The 23,065-nt window shown below is 47.3% G+C and overlaps 2 protein-coding genes across 5 annotated transcripts in view; one reads left to right on the forward strand and one right to left on the reverse strand.

Moving 5' to 3' along the window:
* GNL3L (G protein nucleolar 3 like) overlaps positions 1–9,294 on the forward strand; it is a 27,660-nt gene extending 18,366 nt beyond the window's left edge. For all 3 annotated transcript variants that reach the window (XM_083419956.1, XM_083419957.1, XM_083419958.1), the window contains 5 exons: positions 1,834–1,976; positions 3,089–3,225; positions 4,067–4,209; positions 7,536–7,707; positions 8,971–9,294. In XM_083419956.1, coding sequence (XP_083276082.1) covers positions 1,834–1,976; positions 3,089–3,225; positions 4,067–4,209; positions 7,536–7,707; positions 8,971–9,038 — 663 coding nt within the window. In that variant the 3' untranslated portion in view covers positions 9,039–9,294. The remainder of the gene's footprint in view (positions 1–1,833; positions 1,977–3,088; positions 3,226–4,066; positions 4,210–7,535; positions 7,708–8,970) is intronic.
* The window catches only part of LOC310667584 (uncharacterized protein), a 22,882-nt gene continuing 9,038 nt past the window's right edge, over positions 9,222–23,065 (reverse strand). For both annotated transcript variants that reach the window (XM_083420258.1, XM_083420259.1), the window contains exons 5-9: positions 19,227–19,323; positions 15,739–15,910; positions 13,857–14,012; positions 11,934–12,091; positions 9,222–10,112 (exon numbers count right to left, since the gene is read on the reverse strand). In XM_083420258.1, coding sequence (XP_083276384.1) covers positions 10,047–10,112; positions 11,934–12,091; positions 13,857–14,012; positions 15,739–15,910; positions 19,227–19,323 — 649 coding nt within the window. In that variant the 3' untranslated portion in view covers positions 9,222–10,046. The remainder of the gene's footprint in view (positions 10,113–11,933; positions 12,092–13,856; positions 14,013–15,738; positions 15,911–19,226; positions 19,324–23,065) is intronic.

Genomic DNA, 23,065 nt, shown 5'->3' on the forward strand with positions numbered 1-23,065 from the left:
AGCAAGTGTGCCCTCCAGGTTCCATCCACTCAGATGCAATTTTGGGCAAAGGTCTTAGTTTAGAGCAGGCATCCCCAGCCTGCGGCCCTCCAAATGTTTTGGCCTACAGCTCCCATGATGTCTAGCTAACAGGACCCAGTGGTCAGGGATCATGGGAATTGTAGTCCAAAACATCTGGAGGGCCAAAGGTTGGGGGTGCCTGATTATTTTTCCAGGAAACCTGTTGGTCTTTAAGGCATGTCACTGGGTTCTTGTTGCTTTTGCTGCACCAGACTTCGCAGGGCCTTTCTTTTGGGAACTTAAATTTTAACAGTAGGTGGTGACTGGGTTACTCAACTGCCCTTGACTTAAATACATTCATAGCACATGTCTTCCTTCCCCAAATCCTGGTAATTGTAGATTTTTACAGGTCTTTGGGACGCGGGTGGCGCTGTGGGTTAAACCACAGAGCCTGGGACTTGCCGATCAGAAGGTCGGCAGTTCGACTCCCCGCGATGGGGTGAGCTCCCGTTGCTCAGTCCCTGCTCCTGGCCACCTAGCAGTTCAAAAGCACGTCAAAATACAAGTAGATAAACAGGTACCGCTCCAGCGGGAAGGTAAACAGTGTTTCTCTGTGCTGCTCTGGCTCACCAGAAGCGGCTTAGTCATGCTGGCCACATGACCCGGAAGCTGTATGCCAGCTCCCTCGGCCAGTAAAGCGAGATGAGCGCCGCAACCCCAAAGTCGGTCACGACTGGACCTAATGGTCAGGGGTCCCTTTCCCTTTTTACAGGTCTTTGGAATTGTAGCGCTGTGTGGGATAAACTGCAGTTCCCAGGATTCTTGGGTGTGAGGGAATTTGCTTTAAATTTTTGGTGTGTGCAGAGGCATGTGGAGGCTCCCCCCCCCCCTTTCAGAGGGCTGGATTCCCTTGAAGTAAACTAACTGGGGGCTGCATATCACGGGTGGGTGAGAAAGAAGCTGTGCTGAGAAAAGGGAGCCACTTTCTCACGGCACAGAGGCTAGGACCCGAACCCATGGCTTCAAGTTACGAGAAAGGAGATTCTGACCAGATACCAAGATGAACTTTCTGATGGCAAGAGCTGTTTTGACAGTGAAGCGGACTCCCACGAAATGTGTGGACTCTCCTTCCTGGGAGGTTTTTAAGCAGAGGTTGGAGGGCCACCTGTCATGGATGCTTTAGTTGAGATCCCTGCATTGCAGGGGGTTGGATTAGATGACCCTCAGGATCTCTTCCTACCCTACAGTTTTGTGATTCTATGAAAAGTGAGCTGGCAGTGTAGAAAGTGAGTGCAATCTCGCCGGTATTGCACACACCCCTCCCCTGGTTTTCAATGCTGCACAAGTGACTTGAGTGTGCCAGGAAAATTGTGGCTTCTTTGGCTGCCTGAGAAGAATGGCAGGGGCCAGACTGAGAGGTCTGGCTGGCAGGCTGGACTTAGCCCACTGCCTGGAGATTAATAATAATAATAATAATAATAATAATAATAATAATAATAATAAATTATTTATACCCCACCCATCTGTCTGGGTTTCCCCAGCCACTCTGGGCGGCTTCCAACATAGCACTAAAATACAATAACAATGGTTTAGGGTATGGTTACCAGTATCTTTCCCTCCTCTCTTTCTCCTCAACTCAGTGTTGCATCAGCTTATTTCCCAAGGAGCCAGCCATACTGTGGCTGAGTGTGCCAGAGGGAAGACTTCAAGAGGGCCATTGTGAGCCCCCAGTGCTTGTCAGTCAATCCTGCTCTTTTTGGAGTCATCTGAGGAGGAGGAGGATTACTGCTAACTGGGCAATTGGCTTCTCTCTTCTCCCCCCCCCCCCCCAAGATTATGCAGCACTACCGCGTGCCAGATTTCCAGGACACCATGGAGTTCCTGGCACATTTGGCCAGGCGGCAGGGAAAGCTGAAGAAAGGAGGGACGCCTGACCACGAGAAGGCAGCCAAAGCCATACTAAGTGACTGGACAAGGTGAGCGAAGAACTGATTTATTATCATTATTATTATTATTATTATTATTATTATTATTATTTATATGCTGCCTTATACTCGGAGGTCTCAGGGCCGTTCACAGAACAGAATTTCAACAGGATGAAGGAACTTTTGTCTCATGCAGCGGTTGGTGATGATCAAGTGGACCTGGTGAAATGCTCTGTCCCATGTGACCAGGGCCCTGCAGGATTTAACTTCCTTCCGCAGGGCCTATAAGACAGAGCTATTTCGCCTCGCTTTCAATTTGAACCTGGCCTGATCTTTTGTTCTCCTTCCTTCCCTCCCCCTCCCCTTTTTGTGAAGATTACCTGCTCTGGGATCCCACAGCTGGTTCTTCCCTGGTCTCCTCGCTGGCCCAGGTGGGACTAATTTAGCCAGCTAGCCCTGGTGATCATCTAATGTTTATTGGATGGATTTCACCCCTAAATTGATTTTTGATTTTATTGTTATTTACGCTTTATACCGTATGTTATGCTGGTTTTTTTTGTAGCATCAATTAAGTGTTTTAAATTTGTTGTTAACCGCCCTGAGCCCAGTTTTCTGAACCAGGAAGGGCGGGGCATAAATAAAAAATTAATTATTTTGTGTGTGTGTGTGTGTGTGTTTGCCATTGTTAGGGCAGGAGTGGGGAATTTCTTCCAGACCGCCTTCCCTTGAGGGCAGCCAGGGTAGGCGGGGCCAGAGGCAAAGTGGGCGGAGCAATGAATGTAAATTTTACCTTTTTGCAGTAGGCAGGTTTACACACACACACACACACTCACACACTCCTCTGAATCCTCCATAACAGGAAGCAAGAAGCATTATCCGAGTTCAAGAACACATTCCAGCTGGGCAAAAACACTTGAGGGGATGTAAAGCAGGGCTGGTGCCAGATGTGGCCTAGGGAGAGCAGCCATGGCCGGTGTAAGGTTCTGAGGACTAGATGGAGCAGTCCCAGGCCTGAGTGTTTTGTGGCCCCCCAGTTCTAATCTAGTCTCAAGTGAGCAAGGACCAACCATGGGGGAAAATAGATCTGAAGGGATACTTCCTCCCTCCCCGTAATGCATGCTGCTGATATCAGTGTTCAATGCTTTCCTTTTTGTTCCTGCTAGTGGGAGGATCAGCTATTTTACACACCCGCCTGAGACTCACACGCTCCCCACTCACATCAGCGCCGAGATCGTTGCGGAGATGGGCAAGGCCTTTGATTTTGAGGCACTGGAGCAAGAGAACGAGAAAGTCTTGGCAAGTAAGTGACAGGGCAGAGAGAGAAGCCGAGGCACTGTGATTCCGCTTCCAGCCATTCCAGCTATTATTATTAAAATTTCTATACAACCTTTCATCTGAAGATCAGAGGGCAGCTTTCAGTATACAGTGGCACCTTGGTTTAAGAACAGCTTAGTTTATGAACAACTTGGATTAAGAACGCGGCAAACCTGGAAATAGGTGTTTTGGTTTGTAATCTTTGCCTTGGAATAAGAACACGTTTTGCTTCCTGTTGAGTGTGTTCCATTTGTAAATTGAGTCCCCCGCTGCTATAGGAAAGCATGCCTTGGTTTAAGAACAGATTTTTGTAACGGATTAGGATTATAAACCAAGGTACCACGGTACAAATTACATACCATAGTATCAAACAAAACAATAACACCCCGCCCCCCATAGATTGTATACTCAAGCAAGGGCCTGAGAGAAAGGGAATGTATTTGCCTGGTGCCTAAAGATACGTAGGCAAGCCTTGGCCACCCCTACAATGGTTTCTTGGTGAATAAAAGGCGCTGCTCTTCATCCCTTCTTCCCTGGCTGGAGGAAAGGCACCAGTTGTGGTTTGCTTCAGGTGCCCAAATGTATTTGGCCGGCCCTGCTCCTGGGTAGCGAGCAAGCTGGCCTTGCCACTGTTTCCTTGGGATGAGGGAGATGGCCATCTATGAAGGTGCCCAGTAGATGGATGACCAGATTTTGCTCCTGTCCTCCTTTGGTCAGAGATGAGTCGCCATCTCAGCATGTCCTCCTTCCCCACACCGCTGTCCCTTTTCATCAATTCAGTCTGTTGCAATTCAAGAGAGGTGTTTCACGGACCTTACCTGTTGCAGACTTGCCCTCGGGCCCTGCTGGCATCACCTTGGAGGGCTCTGGCCTCACCACTGGAGAAGAAGCTGGCATGGAGGAGGAGGAGGAGGAACTCTGTCCTCAGGACCAAGGAGAGGTTAAGATGGAGGAAACTGGGAGTGAGGAGGTAGGCATGAACATAAACATGACCCAGTGACAGGAGCAAGCCTGCAGTAAATCACAGATGCAAAGGAGTTAATTTAAAGGAACAAACTATGTTACTATTGTTATTTACAAATACATGTCTTATATTTATGTTAATTTTTTTCTTCTTCTCTCGTCTTATTACCATGCATTCGACTGCAACATACTACGCATTGATGAAATGATGAAACAGAAAAGCAATTTTAAAAAAAAGCCTGTAATAAATCATACTGAGCAAGTTAGCCTTTTATTAGCAAAAACAGGATCTGCATCAGAGTGTCAGCTCCATAGTGAATAGCAATTCATTCCCAGGGGGTCTTGCCCCCACAAAGCAGTTGTTGAGACTGAAGCCCCCCCCCCAGCTGCTTAAGTCCCCCTCCTTACCAGGGCTTTCCCCAAGCAATCAGAGACTGCTTGTGTGAAGCTAACGTCTCTTCCGCTCTCTTCCTGCCTTTCCTGGTTCTGGGAGATGTGGGGAGAGGAGGGGGAGACACCTGTGGCTCTTCACCAGCCAGACTCATCTCTGCCTCTTGGCCTCCCTCCTCTCCCGTTTCAGCTTCTGATTCTGCACTTCTCTCTGCCACAGACTCTCCCAGCTCACTAAGCCCTGTTGCCTCTTCAGCTGCTGCCACTTCCTCCTCCAAGTCTTCTCCCTCTGACCCCTCGTCTCCATCCCACCACCAATCCTTGGGCTCTGAGCATTCTTATCTTGGAGGTTCCCAAGCTGGTTCCTTCTACCACTCCTCTGTGTCCAATCCGTTTGTGACATCCAACTTCAAGATTCTGGCAGCAGTTAGGACTTTGGCTTGTCATGGTGCTGTTTTAGGAACTTTATCCTGAGTCAGGCCACTGATCTGCCTAAGTCAGTCTTGCCTACAACAGGAATAGGGAATCTCTAGCCCAGGCATCCCCAAACTCGGCCCTCCAGATGTTTCGGGACTACAACTCCCATCATCCCTAGCTAACAAGACCAGTGGTCAGGGATGATAGGAATTGTAGTCCCAAAACATCTGGAGGGCCGAGTTTGGGGGTGCCTGCTGTAGCCCATGGGTTGTTTTGGGGAAGCCACACCTCATGTCAGAGGTGGGTAAGGGTAGGGCTTCAGATTGAGAGCTTGATTGCTAGAAGAAGGTGTGTGCTAAACAGCTGATGAAAATGGAGGCTGCCATAGAGTCCACTTCTCCCTGCCAGGGCTTTTTGTAAATTTCAGAGCCCTTTCTAAGCCTTCCCGCGCTCCTCCTTTACATCTCCAACAATGGAGGCGGAATAGAAAAATAGAAACGAGAGAAAATGCAGGATTCCTTTTCTTGCTTAACAGAGGGTGGTGGTTGTAGGAAAGGACCTAAGGGGAGACAGACATTCACAGTAGTGGGAAGCTTCTCTCGCTACCTTCTCCCCAGCTGGGGTGGGCAGTGAAAGGGCAAAATATTCCCCTTGTCATCCTGCCCCCCCCCTTCTGCAGCAGGAACCCCACAATATCATGTGATAGGTGGACAGCCCTGCTCACCTGTTAAATTTGGCCCACAAGGCTGACCCTGATAAGGATTTGACGACTTCTTTTATTGGGTTTTATAAACAAGAATAATGTAAAACATTCCCTTTTCCAGTCAGGCGGAGGTCTCTCTCAGCCCTCCCTGGAGATTCCAGGGACTGAACCTGGGACGTTCTGCATGCAAAACAAATGTTCTGACACAGAGTTGTCAGGTATCATGTTGTGGAATATTTGAAACTTCCCCCCAAAATTCCCAGGTTTTTAAGAATTCCCTTTGTGGTTCAAATTAAATTTTGAACTAACTTGATGTGTAAAAAGAATACTTCGGTGAATTCAGAATTGTGTGTCTGATATTTGAAGTAGCCATTAGAAGAGCGCAAAAGTGGAAGTGTTGTGGAGTGAGAAAAGGGGCTTGAGGGAGCTGCTGGGTCGTCCCCCCCCCCCCCCCCGATGTCCTGCAGCCACAAAAAGTTTTTGTAGGCTGTTTCCTCTCTCTCTCTCTCTCTCTCTCTCTCTCTCTCTCTCTCTCTCTCTCTCTCCCCCCCCCCCCCCCCCCGGCCACGTTTTGTCAGGAATCTTGTGACTGTCAGATAGCCAAATCCACAGGCTTGTGGTTTTACCTTCTTGCGATGCCACAGCATAGAAAACACTCAAGGTCTGTTTGGTTTTTGGCTAGAAACAGAGGGGCAAACTGGAAGACGGAGGTGCCTGCAATGAGTGAGAGAGAGAGAGAGACTCCTTCCTCATACAAATTAGGAACAGCACTGGCAGCTAATGCCAGAATGAGAAAGGAAGAGAATGAGAACTCTCTGCTGCCTAAAAGACAAGATTCCTTTTATTTAACTCCTAGAGTAATGTTCCAAAAAGCACAGGGCAAGATGAAATATATGTCATGTCAACAGGAACAGTCCCTTGCCAGCTATGGATTGAAACAGAGAGGCAATGTGGCTTAGGTTGAATCCATGCCGGACTTTGAGCAGGGAGGTGGTGAAAAACTCTGGGTGGTCGTGTCTAAGGCTCAGTCTTGCCCATCTTCATTTGGCAAATGATAACCTTTCATGTAGTACTTGTAGCCCTGGATCCACAGTAGGACATATGACAGTAGTGTTACAGACAAGTAGTCATGATCATAATAAGCACATGTATGATCTTTGATCTGAATGGCTCCCATTTTGCACTAACTAGCTCAAAGATCTGGGTAAAATTGGATGGGCTATCCATCAAGTTCAGTGCCAGCTCTCCAAATAAATACTTGTAGCCACGGCTGTATGTACTGAAATGTCACAATTCTGCGTCAAGAAAATGTGGGATCTCCAACCTCTATAAATTGGGTCACTCCGTGCTGTTTGCCCAATCCGATCTGTAATTTTATGGGATGTTAAGACCCGAAGTTGTGGACTTTTGGCAATCTGCTACCACTTCTTTTCAACTTTTTTTTTTTTGCAACCAACAGGGCTAGACACTTGCTTTCTCTTTTTAAAATGAAAGTTAAGATCAGATTTCTGCATACTGTCCTCCTTTGAAATTGCACAGCACGCACAGTCACGGTCATAGCACCCAGGATAAGGCCACTTTAAGAGTATTCCAATGAGTGTTTTTTGTTCTTAAATATTTATAGTGCAGTTGTGGCTGCAGTAACTGGGCCATGGCGGTATAACAGTGACTGGGCTCTAACTTGAGTTTAGGCATTGCAGCTAATTCCAACCCAGCAGCCTCAAGAACTTAAGCCAACTGCCAGAGGCTGGAATCTTCCTTGTTTTATACATGCTAGAGAATGAAGCTTAAGATGAAGGAGATCTTCCTTTTGCCCTCCCTAGTTTGGCGCAATGACTGTAGAGCTGAAAGCCAAGAACAAGATCCTAGTGGAAGCAGAGAAGTCTGTGCCAAGGGCTCCTAACCTAGCAGAGATCTCCGCCTTGGACCCTCTGCACCAGGGGCAAGGCCTGAAAGCTGCAAGCAAGAGACGCAAAAAACAGCAGAAACGAGCAGGTAAAGGGGGCCCAGAGTGGGAGCAGATGCCTTGCTGAATATCTGCAAATGTTTTTTTTCTCAGTTACTTCCTGTGAATCATCCTTCGAGTAAATTAAGGGACTGGAGCAAGCAAGGCTGTCCTCCTCCTGGAAAGATTCAAGAGCTGTCATTTGGTCATATTCCTTTTCTTTCTTGTGGGGGAAGAGTGGAGGTGGGAATAGTGAAAAAATAAAATTCAAGATCCCCCATTTGGAATCCCCATCCCCAGTGGATGGGGACAGAGCCTTGCCCTCTGTAGCTTCTTCCCGGATGGTGTTCCAGAAGCCTGTGAATGTCCCACAACATAAGATTTCTGTGACAGAGCCTCCACTCTTCCTTTTCAGTAGTTCCCAGGCCTCAGGCACCCTTTCCTTGATACCCTTCAGTCCGTACACGGGAATCAGTTATTATGTCCCATCCGTGGAAACGATGTGCAAGGATTTCTGCTTGCACAGCAGGACTCTCCCGCAAATCCTCCCACCATTCGTTCATGGGGTATGGAAGGACCCCCAAAACAGTAAAAAAGGTAAAGGGACCCCTGACCATTAGGTCCAGTCGTGGCTGACTCTGGGGTTGCGGCGCTCATCTTGCTTTATTGGCCGCTTCTGGGTCATGTGACCAGCATGACTAAGCCACTTCTGGCGAACCAGAGCAGCGCATGGAAACGCTGTTTACCTTCCCGCTGGAAGTATTTATCTACTTGCACTCTGACATGCTTTTGAACTGCTAGGTTGGCAGGAGCTGGGACTGAGCAACGGGCGCTCACCCTGTCATGGGGGTTCGAACTGCCGACCTTCTGATTGGCAAGTCCTAGGCTCTGTGGTTTAACCCACAGCGCCACCCGCGTCCCATCCCAAAACAGTATGTGGAGGCATATTGTTTCATCTGGCCAGCCAAAACGATCAGAAAAGCACAACATTGAATTCCTCCCTGTATGATTTTTACTGTCATCTAATCTTCTCCTTCACAGCCAGGAGAAAGGATGACACATTTGCATGTACATCATTCACCTTTCCTCCCTCTCTTCAAATGCCGAGAGGACAAGACTGTTCTCCCCCATCAGTTTGTTCCATTAATAGCGGCTGCCTGAATCTGATTAGGCTTCTTCCCCGCAAACCTAAAATGGCCAGCCAGCTGCAGCTCCTCCTCCTTTGCTTGCAGCAGCACATTTTAGAAAAGAGACAAGAGGTTTCCAAGGAGGCCATTCAGACATCTAACCCCTTTTTATCTTCTCTTCTGCAGAGAAGATCGCCACCAAGCTCTCTGCAACGCTGACGGCAGCCATGAATTTCAGCTTGTCAGATGACTAGGAAAGGGAGTGCTGCATTGTGCAGAAGAAGAGGACGGTCGCAGGGAATTTGTTTACCTACCTCAGAAAGGCTGCTCTCTGTGGCCTGCCACACTTGGCAGGAGGAGAAATCCCTTGCCTCCTACGATACTCACATAACATTGTGGGAATCGACAGCCTGAAGCCTATGCAAAACGCAGAGTTGTTTCTGTAAGAAACTATTTATTAACAGGTTAAAAATTTGAAAGCGTGAATAAATAAATCATGTCTCTAAATGACCCTTTCCTCAGCTTTATATATGCTGCAGCAGACTAACTTTCAAGGCATAGCGAAGACTAACTCTGGTCCATATCGTCGGTTGTTCTTGGGCTTCTGCATCTCTTTGCTTGCAGCTGGGAAAGTGTCTCTCTTAAAAGGGCAGGCCTGAGAAGGTGACTCAAGGCACATGTCCAGGTTACTTGCCAAAGCTCCACTGAGATGGGGATGGCAGCGGGGAAATGAAATTTCTTCTATATTAAGGGTGGAAGTGGTCTTGCTTTCAGTTCTTTCTCTTGAACAGATAAAAATTAAGATTAGCTGGGTTAAATAAAAGGGGGGCACTTCTAGACCCTAGGCGCAGTGGTTCTCAACCTGTGGGTCCCCAGATGTTGTTGGACTACAATTCCCATCATCCCTGAGCTCTGGCCTTGCTAGCTAGGGGTGATGGGAGTTGTAGTTCAACAACATCTGGGGATCCACAGGTTGAGAAAGGCTGCCCTAGAGTGTAATGTCACTGCCTGCTGCAGGATCTTACGGAGAGGAGTCACTTCTATGCTAAGGTCCAGCAAAAGTCATTCCTGCTCTCATCATTGTCCCAATTCAGGGCATGGAATTCCACCAAAACACACCCCAGAGTATTGTTCCTTTCCAAACTATTCCCACTCTGGCTGGAACTGAGGCTGCTAAGGTCCAGAGCTGGAAGCCGTAAGAGAAATCTCCCCTTCAGCCGCATAGGTGTATCCCTGGAGTCTTCTCATTCGCAAGCCCAGCTTTAATGATGGATTGGAGGGCGAGGCACTTCCAAGGATCTCTGGCTCCGAAGGCTGCACTGCAGAGCCTGCAACAAGTGAGAGATTTGGCTTAAAGTGCCCTTCTGAGCACCTTTGGTTTTGTGGTCCTGCTTTTTGAACCATTATAAGACAAAAAACAGGATTTTCGAAGCTAGAAAACTACATTACTTCCAGTGCATTGTGAGCAGCATCCGAAAGTCAAATTACACATAGCAGAGATATGCTAAAGGAGTACTGAAAACATGCCTGAGATTCCAGGATTGCTTCCTCTGCTGTTTAATTACCACAGCTACACACTGTGGTCATAGAGTAGTCCTGGTCATAGAGTAGTCCCTGCCCCAAATGTCTAAGGGTCTCTGAACTGATGCTGCAAGAACCTTGTTTCTCAGAATCTGCACTGGACTCCCAAGTTAGAAGCTGTACCACCGGCTGCAGTAGGACTGCAGCAATGCAGTACTGTGTCAACATTTTTTAAAAGTCATCTTCTCTCAAGAACTTTAAACTGTTATATGAATCAATTAAGCTTACAAGAAGGTGGTTTTGTTTTGTTTTTGCATTGGCTACCAATGCAAAATTATTGCATTGGCATGCATAATTCTAAACCCTAAAACTTAACATTTTAGCCATGAGAGGTCTGTTTGCAACAAAACACTGCATTCCGCACTGTGATGACAGACAGCATGCAGCTGGCCCTAGTCTCATGCCACCATTCCACAAAAAGTCCTTTTCACCCTATGGTTCCTAAGTCCCTGTGGCGTGTGTGTGTGTGTGTGTTGAATTAAGGTTTCCATGGAGGGAGGGAGATTTCAACCTTGTACATCTCCTTCCCCTCACCCTTCCTAGAAAATCTAAATTATGCAAAGCACTGCACCATTATACTAAGTGAGAGAGAGAAGCTATGCAAGCTAACAGAAGATGAGTCCTGCTGGACTGAAGGGCTCACCTATTCCCATGCTATAACTGAGACAGGAGCTTTGAACTGTCAGCTCAGATTTGCAAAAGAACACACAAGATTCAGTCTTGTTCCTGTTTTCCTTAATTGAATAAAGTGACACATCAAAAAAATTATAGATGAAAAGAGGAATTGGGGTCGGGGGAAGTTTGCCCTCCCAAACTAATCTCCCTGATAGAATTCTGCATGTTCTCCTTGTGTCTTGGGAGCCCAATTCTTTGCCGCTTCAGCTTAACACAGGCATTCCCAAACTCGGCCCTCCAGATGTTTTGGGACTACAATTCCCATCATCCCTGACCACTGGTTCGGTTAGCTATGGATGATGGGAGTTGTAGTCCCAAAACATCTGGAGGGCTGAGTTTGGGGGTGCCTGGCTTAACACCCATTCTGCCGTCGGGGCTCCTTGACAGCATTGCATGTGCAGTCTTTGGCCCTTCTGCTTTGGGGAGTTTATAAAGGACAAAGAGCCCTGGACAGTTAAGTCTAGCCAAAGGTGAGTCAAAAGCTCATCTCGCTTTTCAGGAAGAGGGAGGACTGCTCCACTCTCCAGTATTCTACTGGATTCCTACCCACTATTACTTTTATCCCCCCTTTTTTTGGGTTCAGGTCCCCTCGCACATAATACCCCCACTCATGTTAGTAATAATTGATAGAATCAAAAAGGGGTTCCGAGTTCTGATGCTACCGCTTTGATTAATTGGAGCCAAAGTAAAAGGGGTTAGGGGCAAATCCTTTGAAAACCAGTTCCTAGTGCTGTGCTTGGAAACAGGAGGCTAATCCTTTCTTCTTCTCTCCCTGCCCGCCTTTGCTCGAGTCTAATCCATAGGGCAGACTTCCTCCAAGTGACCCAAAGTGGAACTTTGGTTCCCAGCTGTTGGGTTTCTATGTATATCCATAGAATATGTAGTGAACTCACCTGCTCCAGAGGTACAGGGATTGCCAGCGGCTGGGCAGCGACATTCCTAGTCCGACTACGCTGGCGGGACCGGGAGCGTCGAGTGCGGGACGGAGAACGTCGAGTGCGGGATGGAGAACGCCCCCTCCGCTTGGGACAGCTAGTCCACATCTCTTCCACTGAAGGGGGGAAAATGGCAGACTGTTGGTTGCTCCAGAAGTGATATTTAGGCAAGAGAAGTAACTTCACCCCAAAGACAGTTTCAGCGTATCCTCACAGGTGGCTTATGGCTACTATCCCTTTTGAATTGCCAAGTCACTACTTTTTCTAGTATCAGCTAGAAGTGGGATTAAAGCAGAAGATCCACAGATCACTTCTTGACAGATCTATATTATCCAGCAATATCCTTCCTTATGGCCAAGAACCTGATATGGTGCTTACTAAAAAGCTAGTCCCATTCAGCAAAGGTCCTTTGCAACATTCATTAAAAGTTTCCTGCTTGCTGGGGTACTAGTCAACAGGAATAAAAGAAACGGGCAGACCCAGCAAGCAGGAAATTATTTAATGGCACAGGAGCCCTGAAAACCCTCAACCACATGACGTTGGGGGTGGCCGTCATAATGCTGCTCAGATGTTATTGAACTCCCAACTTCCATCAGTCCAAGCCAGCATGGTCAAGGGTCAAGGATGATGGGAACTTCACTGGCATCCCTGTTCTATACCGCGCAGCAGTGGTAGGGAGCCTGGTCCCCTCCCCAATTACTGTTGGACCACAACTCCCTGATCACTGGGGATGTTGTCTTGTGCTGCTCGAGTTGGAGTCCCAACATCAGGAGGGCCACAGGTTCCCTAGCCCTACTGCAACTGATCTTTTTGAGCATGCCACGAGCCAGGTGGGTCCAGGACAAGGATACAGAAAACACAAGAGGGAAAGCAGGGATAATGCTGGAATGCAGTGTTTTGGAACGGACAGTTTGATGCTCCACAAGAGCGAACAAACAAACGTACAGCAATTCCATAGAAAGGGGCAAGTGTGGATGCAAGCTGTGTCAAAGCCAACTTGTTTTAGCTGGCAGGGTGGGAAAAACAAAAGCCTGCCACAAACCAAAAGTTAAAGCACAACATTTTAGAAACTGATAGGACATGAGTTATTGGAAAAGTCTGGCTGAACAGATAGGTCTTTGCCTGGTACTGAAAAGACCATGGGAATGGCACTAGGCGAATTCTCTCTGGAAAAGCTGTTCCATAACTGGGGGCCGCTATTGGAAAGGCCCTTTTCCTGGTGGTTTCATTCGTCTGGGGCAGCATTACATTAACCTGTGGGCCTCCGGATGTTGCTGGACTCCAATTTCCAGTAGCCCCAGGCAGCATGGCCGATGGGAGCTGGAGTACCGCAGCACCTGGAGACCCCTAGGTTCCCCACCTCAGAAGCACAGCAGCAGTAAGAGACAGCTTTCAATGCAGTTGTGTTTGTGGTCTGCTCTGTCTCCTAAATGCTGCTTCAACCTCCTACAAGGTAGGTTAGGCTGAGAGAGAAAAAGAGAAATTGGCTCAAGACCACCCAGTGAGCCTCACTGGGACATTGGAATTCTTAAGAAAGTTTTTCTGCTTCGAGACCAGTCCTTCAGCCTGCCCCCTGCCCCAGTACACCAGCCCTCCACCTGCCACCTTCCAGTTCCTTCCTAATACAGTGGACGCTCAGGTTGCGAACATGATCCGTGCGGAAGGCACATTTGCAACTTGCAGTGTTCGCAACCCGCAGTGCCGCATTTGTGCACACGTGGTATGCGAATTGGCGCTTCTGTGCATGCGCAAAGCGTGATTTAGCGCTTCTGCGCATGTGCGACCACCGAAACCCAGAAGTTCTGGTACTTCTGGGTTTTGGTGCGTCTGTAACCCGAAAAACGCAACCTGTAACCCAAGGTATGACTGTACGTCACTCACTTTTCTTCTGGTCAGCCCTGTGTTCCTTTACTTCCATTGCAGTTCTGTGCTGTGAGCAGGGCAGCAGCTTTGGGAATCCTGAGTCCGTGAATTCCTTGTTCTCTGTATTGACCTCGGAGTCCAGAAGCAGGAGCTCTGGTTTCGGCAGTAGCCTTTCTGCAAGCAGAGATCACACAAAAGCTGAGCAGAAAACCTCCAAGGTCTGTGGAGTACAAGTGTAAAAGGAAGCTGCAAGCCAAGAGGCTCCTGGGTCAAAATATGCTGCATCACTAAGGCAACAATGAGGCTCAACAGTGTGGTGGAGTGGTTAAGAGCAGTAGTCTCATAATCTGGGGAACCGGGTTCGCGTCTCCGCTCCTCCACATGCAGCTGCTGGGTGACCTTGGGCCAGTCACACTTCTCTGAAGTCTCTCAGCCCCGCTCACCTCACAGAGTGTTTGTTGTGGGGGAGGAAGGGAAAGGAGAATATTAGCCGCTTTGAGACTCCTTTGGGTAGTGATAAAGCGGGATATCAAATCCAAACTCTTCTTCTATAACTGATCCAAAGGCAACGTGGAGTTTAGGAAAGGCTACTAGAGGGTAACCCATACATAATCCACCCAGACTTGCTCTACTTTCTTCACAGCCCATTTCCTGGTCACTTCTTGCCGTTGCTGTACCCTGAGACCCTGAATCAGCACTTTTGCTAGGCAAGGGGGGAGAGGAAATGGGGGGATGCTCTGTGACGGTTGCTAGGCAACTGCAGCACTCTGTTCTCCAGCCACCCCCACATCTGCTATTTGCAACGGTTCCCTTTCAAAATGGAAAAATGTTCATCATGTGAGCACCCAGACCCTTTGAGATGGGGAGGAATCAGTCACTGGGAACATCAGTGCACACACAGGAGGAACAGAGTCAGGCCAGGTTGGCCTGGGGTCCCAGTAACAGCTTCTTCCCTTTTCTTAGCTCCCATCTGCTAAGGCACTGGTGTCCAAACTTTTTTCAAAGAGGGCCAGATTTGATGAAGTGAAGGGCCGTGTGGGCTGACCAAAGGGCCAACCAAGGTTGTTGAGCTTTTTGGGGGGTTGAAGTTGTTGAGGGTTTTTTGGGATTTTACCCCTGGAAATATTTTATTTCCACAGGGGCCGGATTAAACCGACTGGCGGGCCAGATTAGGCCCCTGAAACGGACTTTGGACATGCCTGTGTTAAGGAAAGCCTCACATACCCTCTCCAGGTCTTATGCGAGGGAATTCAGTGTTGATAGGAGGGCCTATGGGATGGATTTTAATGACTAGGAGAGGATATATTCATTGCCATTTATCCCTCCAGGCGGCCACGTGTGTGGGTTGAACAGAGTTTCAAAATCCCACTCTTGGCAGCAAAATTGAAAGCATAGGAATTAGGCTGTAATGCCTTGTTTTGAACAACTCCAGCTATGAAGGAAGCCAGCATCCCCCTTCTTAAACCACTTAGCAAAGAATCAGGTAAGAACTTGTAAAGCAAGTTTAAAAATAACTTGTACTTACTTTATGATCATGCATTGGTTCACAGCAAAGGCAGCAATAAAAACTATGCAGGCAAAATTCTTATATTTACTGTATACCCAGCTTTAGGAATACACCTTACGCTGGAGCCAGCAGAGGCATGTCCACATCCAGTGTTGATCAAAATAAGAGAGAGAGGAACAGGAAGTACTATATGCTTCTTCCTTTCCAGGAGAGGAGGGGAAATGACATCACACAGAGCCCTCTCTAGCAATTGTATTTCTCTGGTCTGAGTGTTTGCCTATCAGCAATACAGCTCTGTGGACTTAGCCCCCTTTCATGCTGACTTGCAAGAATATGCATTTGTTTGGCTTGGTTGCTAATTTCCCAGAGAGCCCTCTCTTAAAACCACCCTACCTGTTTCTTGCAGAAGCCTCTGGATCTCTGTCCGGGTCTGCTGTAGACTTTGCAGTACCTCCTGGTTCTGTTTGGCTGGGTCTTTGTAGATCCAGATAAAATAAGTCACCACAGCGAAGCCCAGACCAGCAAAACCTCGACGTGATAGGCCCACCCAGAAGGAGATTCTCTCCTAAAGTGAAGAGAGACAAGTCAATGCAACCAGAGACACACAGATCATCATATAGCATAAGAAGGAACACAGTCCTTGAGTTCTGCCTAGAACGTCAGCCTTCCCAAAGTACCTTTCCAGATCTGGGGCATTCTCATCAGCCAGCTTCATCAGAACCGGCCCTAACCTTAGGGGGAGTGAGGCAACTGCCTGCCTTGCCTCAAGCAACAGGTGTTGGGGGCAGGCAGGAGGGTATTGTGGAGCAATGCTGTGACAACCACATGGCCTGTTCTGCACGTGGCGTGATGCCCTCAGGTATGGTGTTTGGTAGACACGGTCCTGCAGTGTTGCAGTAAGAGTCTACGGCCAGCCCAGTCAACGCTGGTAAAATGGAGGCAGTGGAAATGCCAGCTTGTCCTTTGCCCCAAGAAGCAAAATGTCATGGGTCAGGCTTGGTTCTCATCCTGGTGAGTCAATGTAAAAGAGGACAGGGTTGCTGTGCTTTTTAGTAGTTATGAGGGGTAGAAACATGACCTACATTATTTCAAGTATCAGCTGGAAAATTAAAATTTAAGTAAATAATAATTAACTTGTAAAATTCACTGGTTGCTAATAGCATGAGTTACTTTTAACAATAATTAGGCACATTAGCTAGATTCAGGGGTGGCTTAACTTGTGGCCCTCAGGTGATGTTGGGACCCCAACTCCCATCAGCCGCAGCTGGTGCAGTCAATAGTGAGGAATTATGGGTGTTTTAGTTCAAAGCATCTGGAGGGTGACAGGTTGCCCAGCAAAATGGAACCTACATTTGTGAGTTCCCCCAAGCATCTTGCCTGCCAGTCTAGCCTTGATCCTACTTAGCAAGGTAGTACTTAACAAAAAATATGGTTATTTAAGGCTGCTTAATCTGCATAATTTACACAGGTTGCAAAATCCAGTTTTTCTTGGTGGAAAATGTGGGTCACCTTGGTGCTGAATTTAGAATTTGTTTTTTAAAGAATAACAAAAACAGCACACGCCCAGAACATACACAGCCCTTGGCCCTGTCCTCTGCTTCACTTGCTCATCTCACCATCATCACAGGCTGCCTTCCACTGATCCAGCCAGATAGACAGCTTTAAGAATTCCCTCTCCTTATTTAAACTGCAATATGCAGCCACACCTCTATAGCCCCATTTAATGCAGATTTGGTTGGCAGTGGCAGCAAAACAACTACAGGGACCTAGGAATCTACAGCAGCCCAGCCCTTGGAATGCAAGCAGAGGGCAGGGCAGGGGTAGGGATGGCTAACTGCGGTCACGTCTAGCTTCCACCTTCAGGAAAACCGGATAAGGTGGGATGGAGAATGGATTTAAGGATATGCTAAACAAAACGCTTATCATCACCAGAGAAGTTCTTAAAAAAAAAAACCATCCCAAAACTATAAGAGGTTACTTAAAAGACAGGCCGATAGTGTTGCCAGATTGTTGAGAAAAAGAAAGATACGAACTGGGTTGCTGTTAATTGAACGGCAGCTTTATTATACAGGTTTTACCACAGAGTTGGTGATTCATGTATCTTGGGCATCTTTCAGGAATGCAAACAACAATTAGCGTGTGGGGAACCTCAGGCCCTTCCTCCTCACCTTGCTTCCTCCTCACATGGTCAGTGAGCATATTAACCTCAGGACTATTATTACTCATAGAGATAACAGCACAGTTTCCAGCCTGCAAGTAGATTTGGCTGGGGGCAAAGTCTTGTTGCCGGACAGTAGTCTTGCAGCAGAGGGACCAACAGAGTTGTGATCTGTCCTCCCAACTCCCTCCTCCTCTATCCCTCTTGCTTATTTTTGTTTTGTTCTAACTATAATGGTTTGAAATCCATTAGCAGCAACCTGTAAGAACAGGGTGAGAGGCAGGAGGGGTGCAATTCAGTGGGACTGCCTAATATATTTGGTAGAAATATATTAGCACCTGGACCGGGTCAAGGGGACACAGCCAGGCCAGATTCGGAGGTGGGGCTAACAACAAACATGCCTTTGTCCACCCACCCTACATAAGAAAGCACACATACGCACCCTGAATCCTGGGAACTGCCATTTAAGTGTGCTGGGAACTGTAGTTCTGCAAGAGATAATTCTAGGATTCTTTGGAATTAAAATGTGTGGTGTGCCTGGGGACTGGCTTTTCAGTCCCCATAAGACAAGGATGGAGAAACTTCAGTTGTCCCAGATATTGCTGGATTAGAACTCCCATTGCCCCTGGCCATTGGGCTGGGGGTGAGGGGGGCTGGGAATCTAAAATCATCTAGGTAGCCCCGTGTTCCCCATTCCTTTTGTAACCATTGCGGATGGATAGTACTACCCAGATGCCCTGGAAAAAGTTTCTGCTCAGCACCTGGTGTTCACAAACCTGCCAGTTTTCAGGAACATTGGTAGTGCCAGTGTAATAATGGTTGGCCTGAAATGCTGCATGCACTAAAGCTCTCTGTCGGGTCAGTACTCCAGTCTTTCAAGTCATCCGTGCAGTGGGGAGCAGTGGCGTAGCGTGGGTTGTCAGCACCCGGGGCAAGGCAAGTAATTTGCGCCCCCTAACCCGTGGATTTGCGCCCCCTAACCCTAACCCCCAGATGTTGCGCCTGGTGCGGCCGGCACCCCCTGCACCCCCCACGCTACGCCACTGGTGGGGAGTGTGACGGGAGATCAGGGTTCAAATCGTCACTCAGCCAAGCAGCTTACTTGGTGACTTTGGGGGCTATTCACTGCCTCTTCGCCTAGCCTACCTCACAGGGTTGTTACGGGGAATGAACGAGGAGAGTGAGAACCATGTACACCACCTTGAGATCCTTGGAGGAAGAAGGTGGGACATAAATGCATTAAATAAATATAAAATAAATACCATGTTTGTTTATCTCCTGCTCTGTTTGGTAAATGTGTCACGTGCAGCAGGGGTCAGGGAGGGAGGGATAGTTTTTACTTAAAAATGAAAATGAAATGAAAAGCCAGTTTCTAGATCTTACGGCATTGAAATAGATGCTTGAAAATGCCCGCAAAACACTACCTGGCAAAGCTTGACAAGCCAGGAAGGTGGCAGAGAGAGATTCCCCCTCCCCTCCCAGCTCCAGTGCGGACGCCTTCTCTTGACAAGTGTGAGGGTGACACCACAGTGCCGTGGGGAAGGAGGGGGGCTGAGGCTCCCATCAAGCCACCTACGCTTGAAGGGCGAGACGGGGCCTCAGAAGAAATCAGCGTCAAATCGTCACTCCAGGGGCAGCTTGTTTGGGGAGATGCACCTTGCCCTGCTCCCTCCCCTGGCCCACAATCCAACTCGGGTTCCATTAGTGCAGGATGAGGCCATACCGTCAAGTCCTGGCCCCCGTCCCCTTCATCCATCAGAAGGCTGCAGATGACACGCTCTAGGTAAATGTTTGCTCCCACCAATGTCAGCAGAGGAAACCTGGAGACAGAAATTGGGTGGGGGGGGGCATTATGAGAAGGAAGTGCTTTAGGACAGCAGCGAGAATATTGATAGCCAGCTACTGGAAAGGAAATAATATACCAACAAAAAGAGAATGGCTAAATAAACTATGTGAGTACCTGGAGTTAGCTAAATTGACGGACTTAATAAGGCGAAAACCTAAAAACATGGTACAGAAACAGTGGGGTTGTTTAAATGAATACTTACATAAACAGGGCTCAACTACGAAAATTTGGTTGTGTTTAGACTAACCTTGTGCGGATCATAAAGAATGTAAAGAGTTTAATGAATTACGGAAGATCTTAAGGGATCTTAAGGGATGGAAGTAAGGAACAGAGGTAAAGGTGAACTAAATAACAAAAGATGTGCGGTTTAGGCGGTGGAAGTCTTTTAAAAAATATTTTAATTAAGATTTGCATTTTACAATGTGTGTAAGTATAAATTTGGTATTGTTGTTTATGGAAAGTAGCTTTCTTTTTTCTTTTCTTTTTCTTTCTTTTTTCTTTTCGTTTCTTCTTTCTTTTTATCTTTTTTTGCGGTTTTCGTATGCCAAGTATGTAAATAATTGTGTTTTTGCAGATGTGTTTGGAAATTTGATTTTATTATTCAATAAAGTTTTTTTTTTTTTTAAAGGAGGTGGGAATTTTAAGGGCTTGCCCACACTTCCACTCATCTCGTGCCTAAGAAGCACAGGGCCAAGTGGGTTTTCTTTTCCAAGAGAAAACCCAGGAGTGCTCTGATGGTGTTACCTGCTTGGCAGGGGGTTGGACTCGATGGCCCTTGTGGTCTATTCCAACTCTATGATTCTACGATTCTATGAAAACCCACTCTTTAGCTCTAAGTCAAATGGCAATCCCAAGAAAACGTGATTTGCCCTTTCCTCTAACTAAGCCGTTTCCCCCAATGAAACCCTAAGCTTCACCAGGTCCCTGGCTTGTGCCCAAGCAGGGACTGCTATATGGTACCCAGGGCCCAATCTTTGCCTTCTGAGAGCCTTAGCTTTCTTTTTAAAGGCAGCTTGTTTCTAGCGCTTATTATGGGGGGGAAAGTTTGGAAATGGGAAACCAGGCTTCTAGGGATCAGCGGTGCCAACTTGAATAAAATATGGGGGGCTGGGGCAGCTAAGCCCCACCCCACATAACTGATCACAAGACATGGGACATGCACACCATTTGAATGGCAATGCCCATCAACTTGCGGGGGCAGCCCAGTAAAATAATTTATTGGGGAGGACAAAGGGACCTCAGCCCCTAAGAGTTGGCTCATAGCTATGCTAGGGACAATGGACAGTTGAGGTGTGCAAAGTACACTGGTACATGCTGTCTTTCCCCCTCACCCGCTGCCACCCACACAAAAGTCTAAAAACCTAAATCTTAGAAACAGAATCTTCCAGTGTTTATCTATGCATAATTTATTGGTCTTGCAAGAATGTATTTAGAATCATGGGCTTTTACCAAGAGCTAGAGCTACTTAACTGCTGAACCACTGTGGGCCAGGCAAGAAATTTCAGGAAAACAGAAATCTGTGTTCTGCACAGTCAGGCCAGCGTTCCTGAACCTGTTATGTACTGAAGTTCTCACCCTGGGCCAGCAGGGGGATACTGTAGATGGTTATGCAAATGAAGGATCGAAAAGTGACGTTCAGTGATTGGATAGTTTTGTATGCAAATGAAGGATCGAAAAGTGACATTCAGTGATTGGATAGTTTTAGAAAATGGCAACAGTTGCATTGTTCTGGAGCTCTATATAAGCAGGCTGGCTGAGCTCCTCAGCCTAGTTCTGTTCCAGCTTACAAAATAAAGAGCTGCTTTGGAAGAATCGCTGTGTTGTCGGATATGTTCGCCCACAACTTAACAGAACCTGTGGCTCTCCAGATGATGCCAGACACCAGCTTCCATCATCCATGACCACCACCCATGCAAGTTGGGGATGATGTGATCTGTAGTCTAACAGCATATACAGGGCCACAAGCTCCCCATCCCTCCTCGACTGGGTCTTGAATCTATGCTGGCGACCAGAAATGCATCACAAACAAAAGGAGGACATCTCACCATAGTGGGCAACACTGACCTGTCTGCCTTCTCAGTCTGCTACCCAATTGCTAACTGTCTATCGGCGACTTCAAGGCCCCCTCCTGCTCTCCATTCTTAAGGTTCTTGATCTTTATTTATTTTTTAAGAATAATTTTTTATTAACCGACCAATCACATCAAATCAAACCAAATTACATAAATTCCAAATTACACAGCCGAATTTTAAATTTTTGTTGGGGGTACCCATGTTTCAAGTTCCGAAGGGATCCAATCAACTTCTTGCTTCTTACTGCTGTTTTAATGTCCACAAATCTAACCTTATGATGTTCACAGTACTATCCAGTCCTTTCTTATTATTTTTCCACATCTCTTGTTGTTATTTTCATATATTTTTCCTTTCTCTTTGTGACCTCTGATAGTCTCCGCAAGCTGGTTAGAACAGTTTGTATTCCTGCGTGGATATTTTTTTTATTATCCAGTAGCCATAGCCAGACGTTTTCCATATAACATCACTTCCATACATCAAAACAGCCTTAGCGTCATTAATCTTCACCAATCTGCCTCCTTTCTCAAAACCTCTGAGGAGATTCACTAGAAATGCAGTCTGAAAACAAATCCGTTCTTCCTCCCGGCTAGAAATCCTTTGGCAAGATGGCAACTCTGAATTAATTGCTGCTCCATTCCCAAAAGCTCTTATTGCTTCTCGGTCTCCATAAAGCATACTTTTGGTTAAAGTTTATCTCCACACAGACCTTAATCATCTTGCTTGGGTCAGTTCAACCGATGGTTCTAATGAGGAAGGGTTCTTGTAGGTGTATCTTCATCGTAAAATATTCCTGTTTCTCCAGCCCGTCGTCTTCTTTTGCAGAGGTCACTTAAATTAGCAGACTTCACTCCCCTTCTTCACTTGAAATATGTGCATTTGCTTCTTTTGTAATTAATTATTCCAAATTGCTGCAACTAGTGCGCGATCAGAGACAGCGTCCAGGAGAGCCGAGGTCCACACGGGTGCATTCTGCCTAGGGCCCTCACCCCCTTCTTTCGAATTAGGGGGTGATTTATGGGCACAGCAGGCAAGGGCAGTGTTCCCCATTCCCTTGGGGCAACAAGGGAGGCTGCCTACTCCCATAACAGCCTCTTAATTACCCCGTGTGGGTCGGAGAGATGGTATTGTCGGCCATCTTCCAATGCGCCCCCTAGTGGCCCCCCAGGTTCTTGATCTTTAAAGTGGACCTTCAAGTAGACTAAGGGGTCGCCAGGGGTTCATCCTGCTCCTTCCTCTACTGCAATTAGTCTTGAAAAAAGCCAACTCTTGTTGGCCACAGCTGGAAAGAGGTTTGCCCTCCTCTCCCTGGCTGTGGCCCCACCCACCAAACACACCCACCTGGACTGCTGCAAGTAGGCATGCCAGAAGCCTTGCACTGGCAGCAATCAAAAGCTTTTTTTCAAAGTTAATTGGGAAGGGCATTGGGGGAGAGGAGTGATATTCCTGGGGGAGGATCGACTCTCCTCCCCTTGCTAAAAATACTGGGCTTGAAAAAATGAAAACACCTTTCTTACACCTAATTGCTGGGAGAACGGAAGAATCAGGACCTTTTTTTCAGCCAGAAATCACCCGAATTCAGTTCCAGCACCTCTCAGGTGGGCACCGTTGCCATTCTAAGAGAACATGCTGAGTTCCGGCACCTCT

This window comes from Podarcis tiliguerta (genome assembly GCF_965153285.1).
Source record: "Podarcis tiliguerta genome assembly, chromosome: 17".
Classification (NCBI taxonomy): domain Eukaryota; kingdom Metazoa; phylum Chordata; class Lepidosauria; order Squamata; family Lacertidae; genus Podarcis; species Podarcis tiliguerta.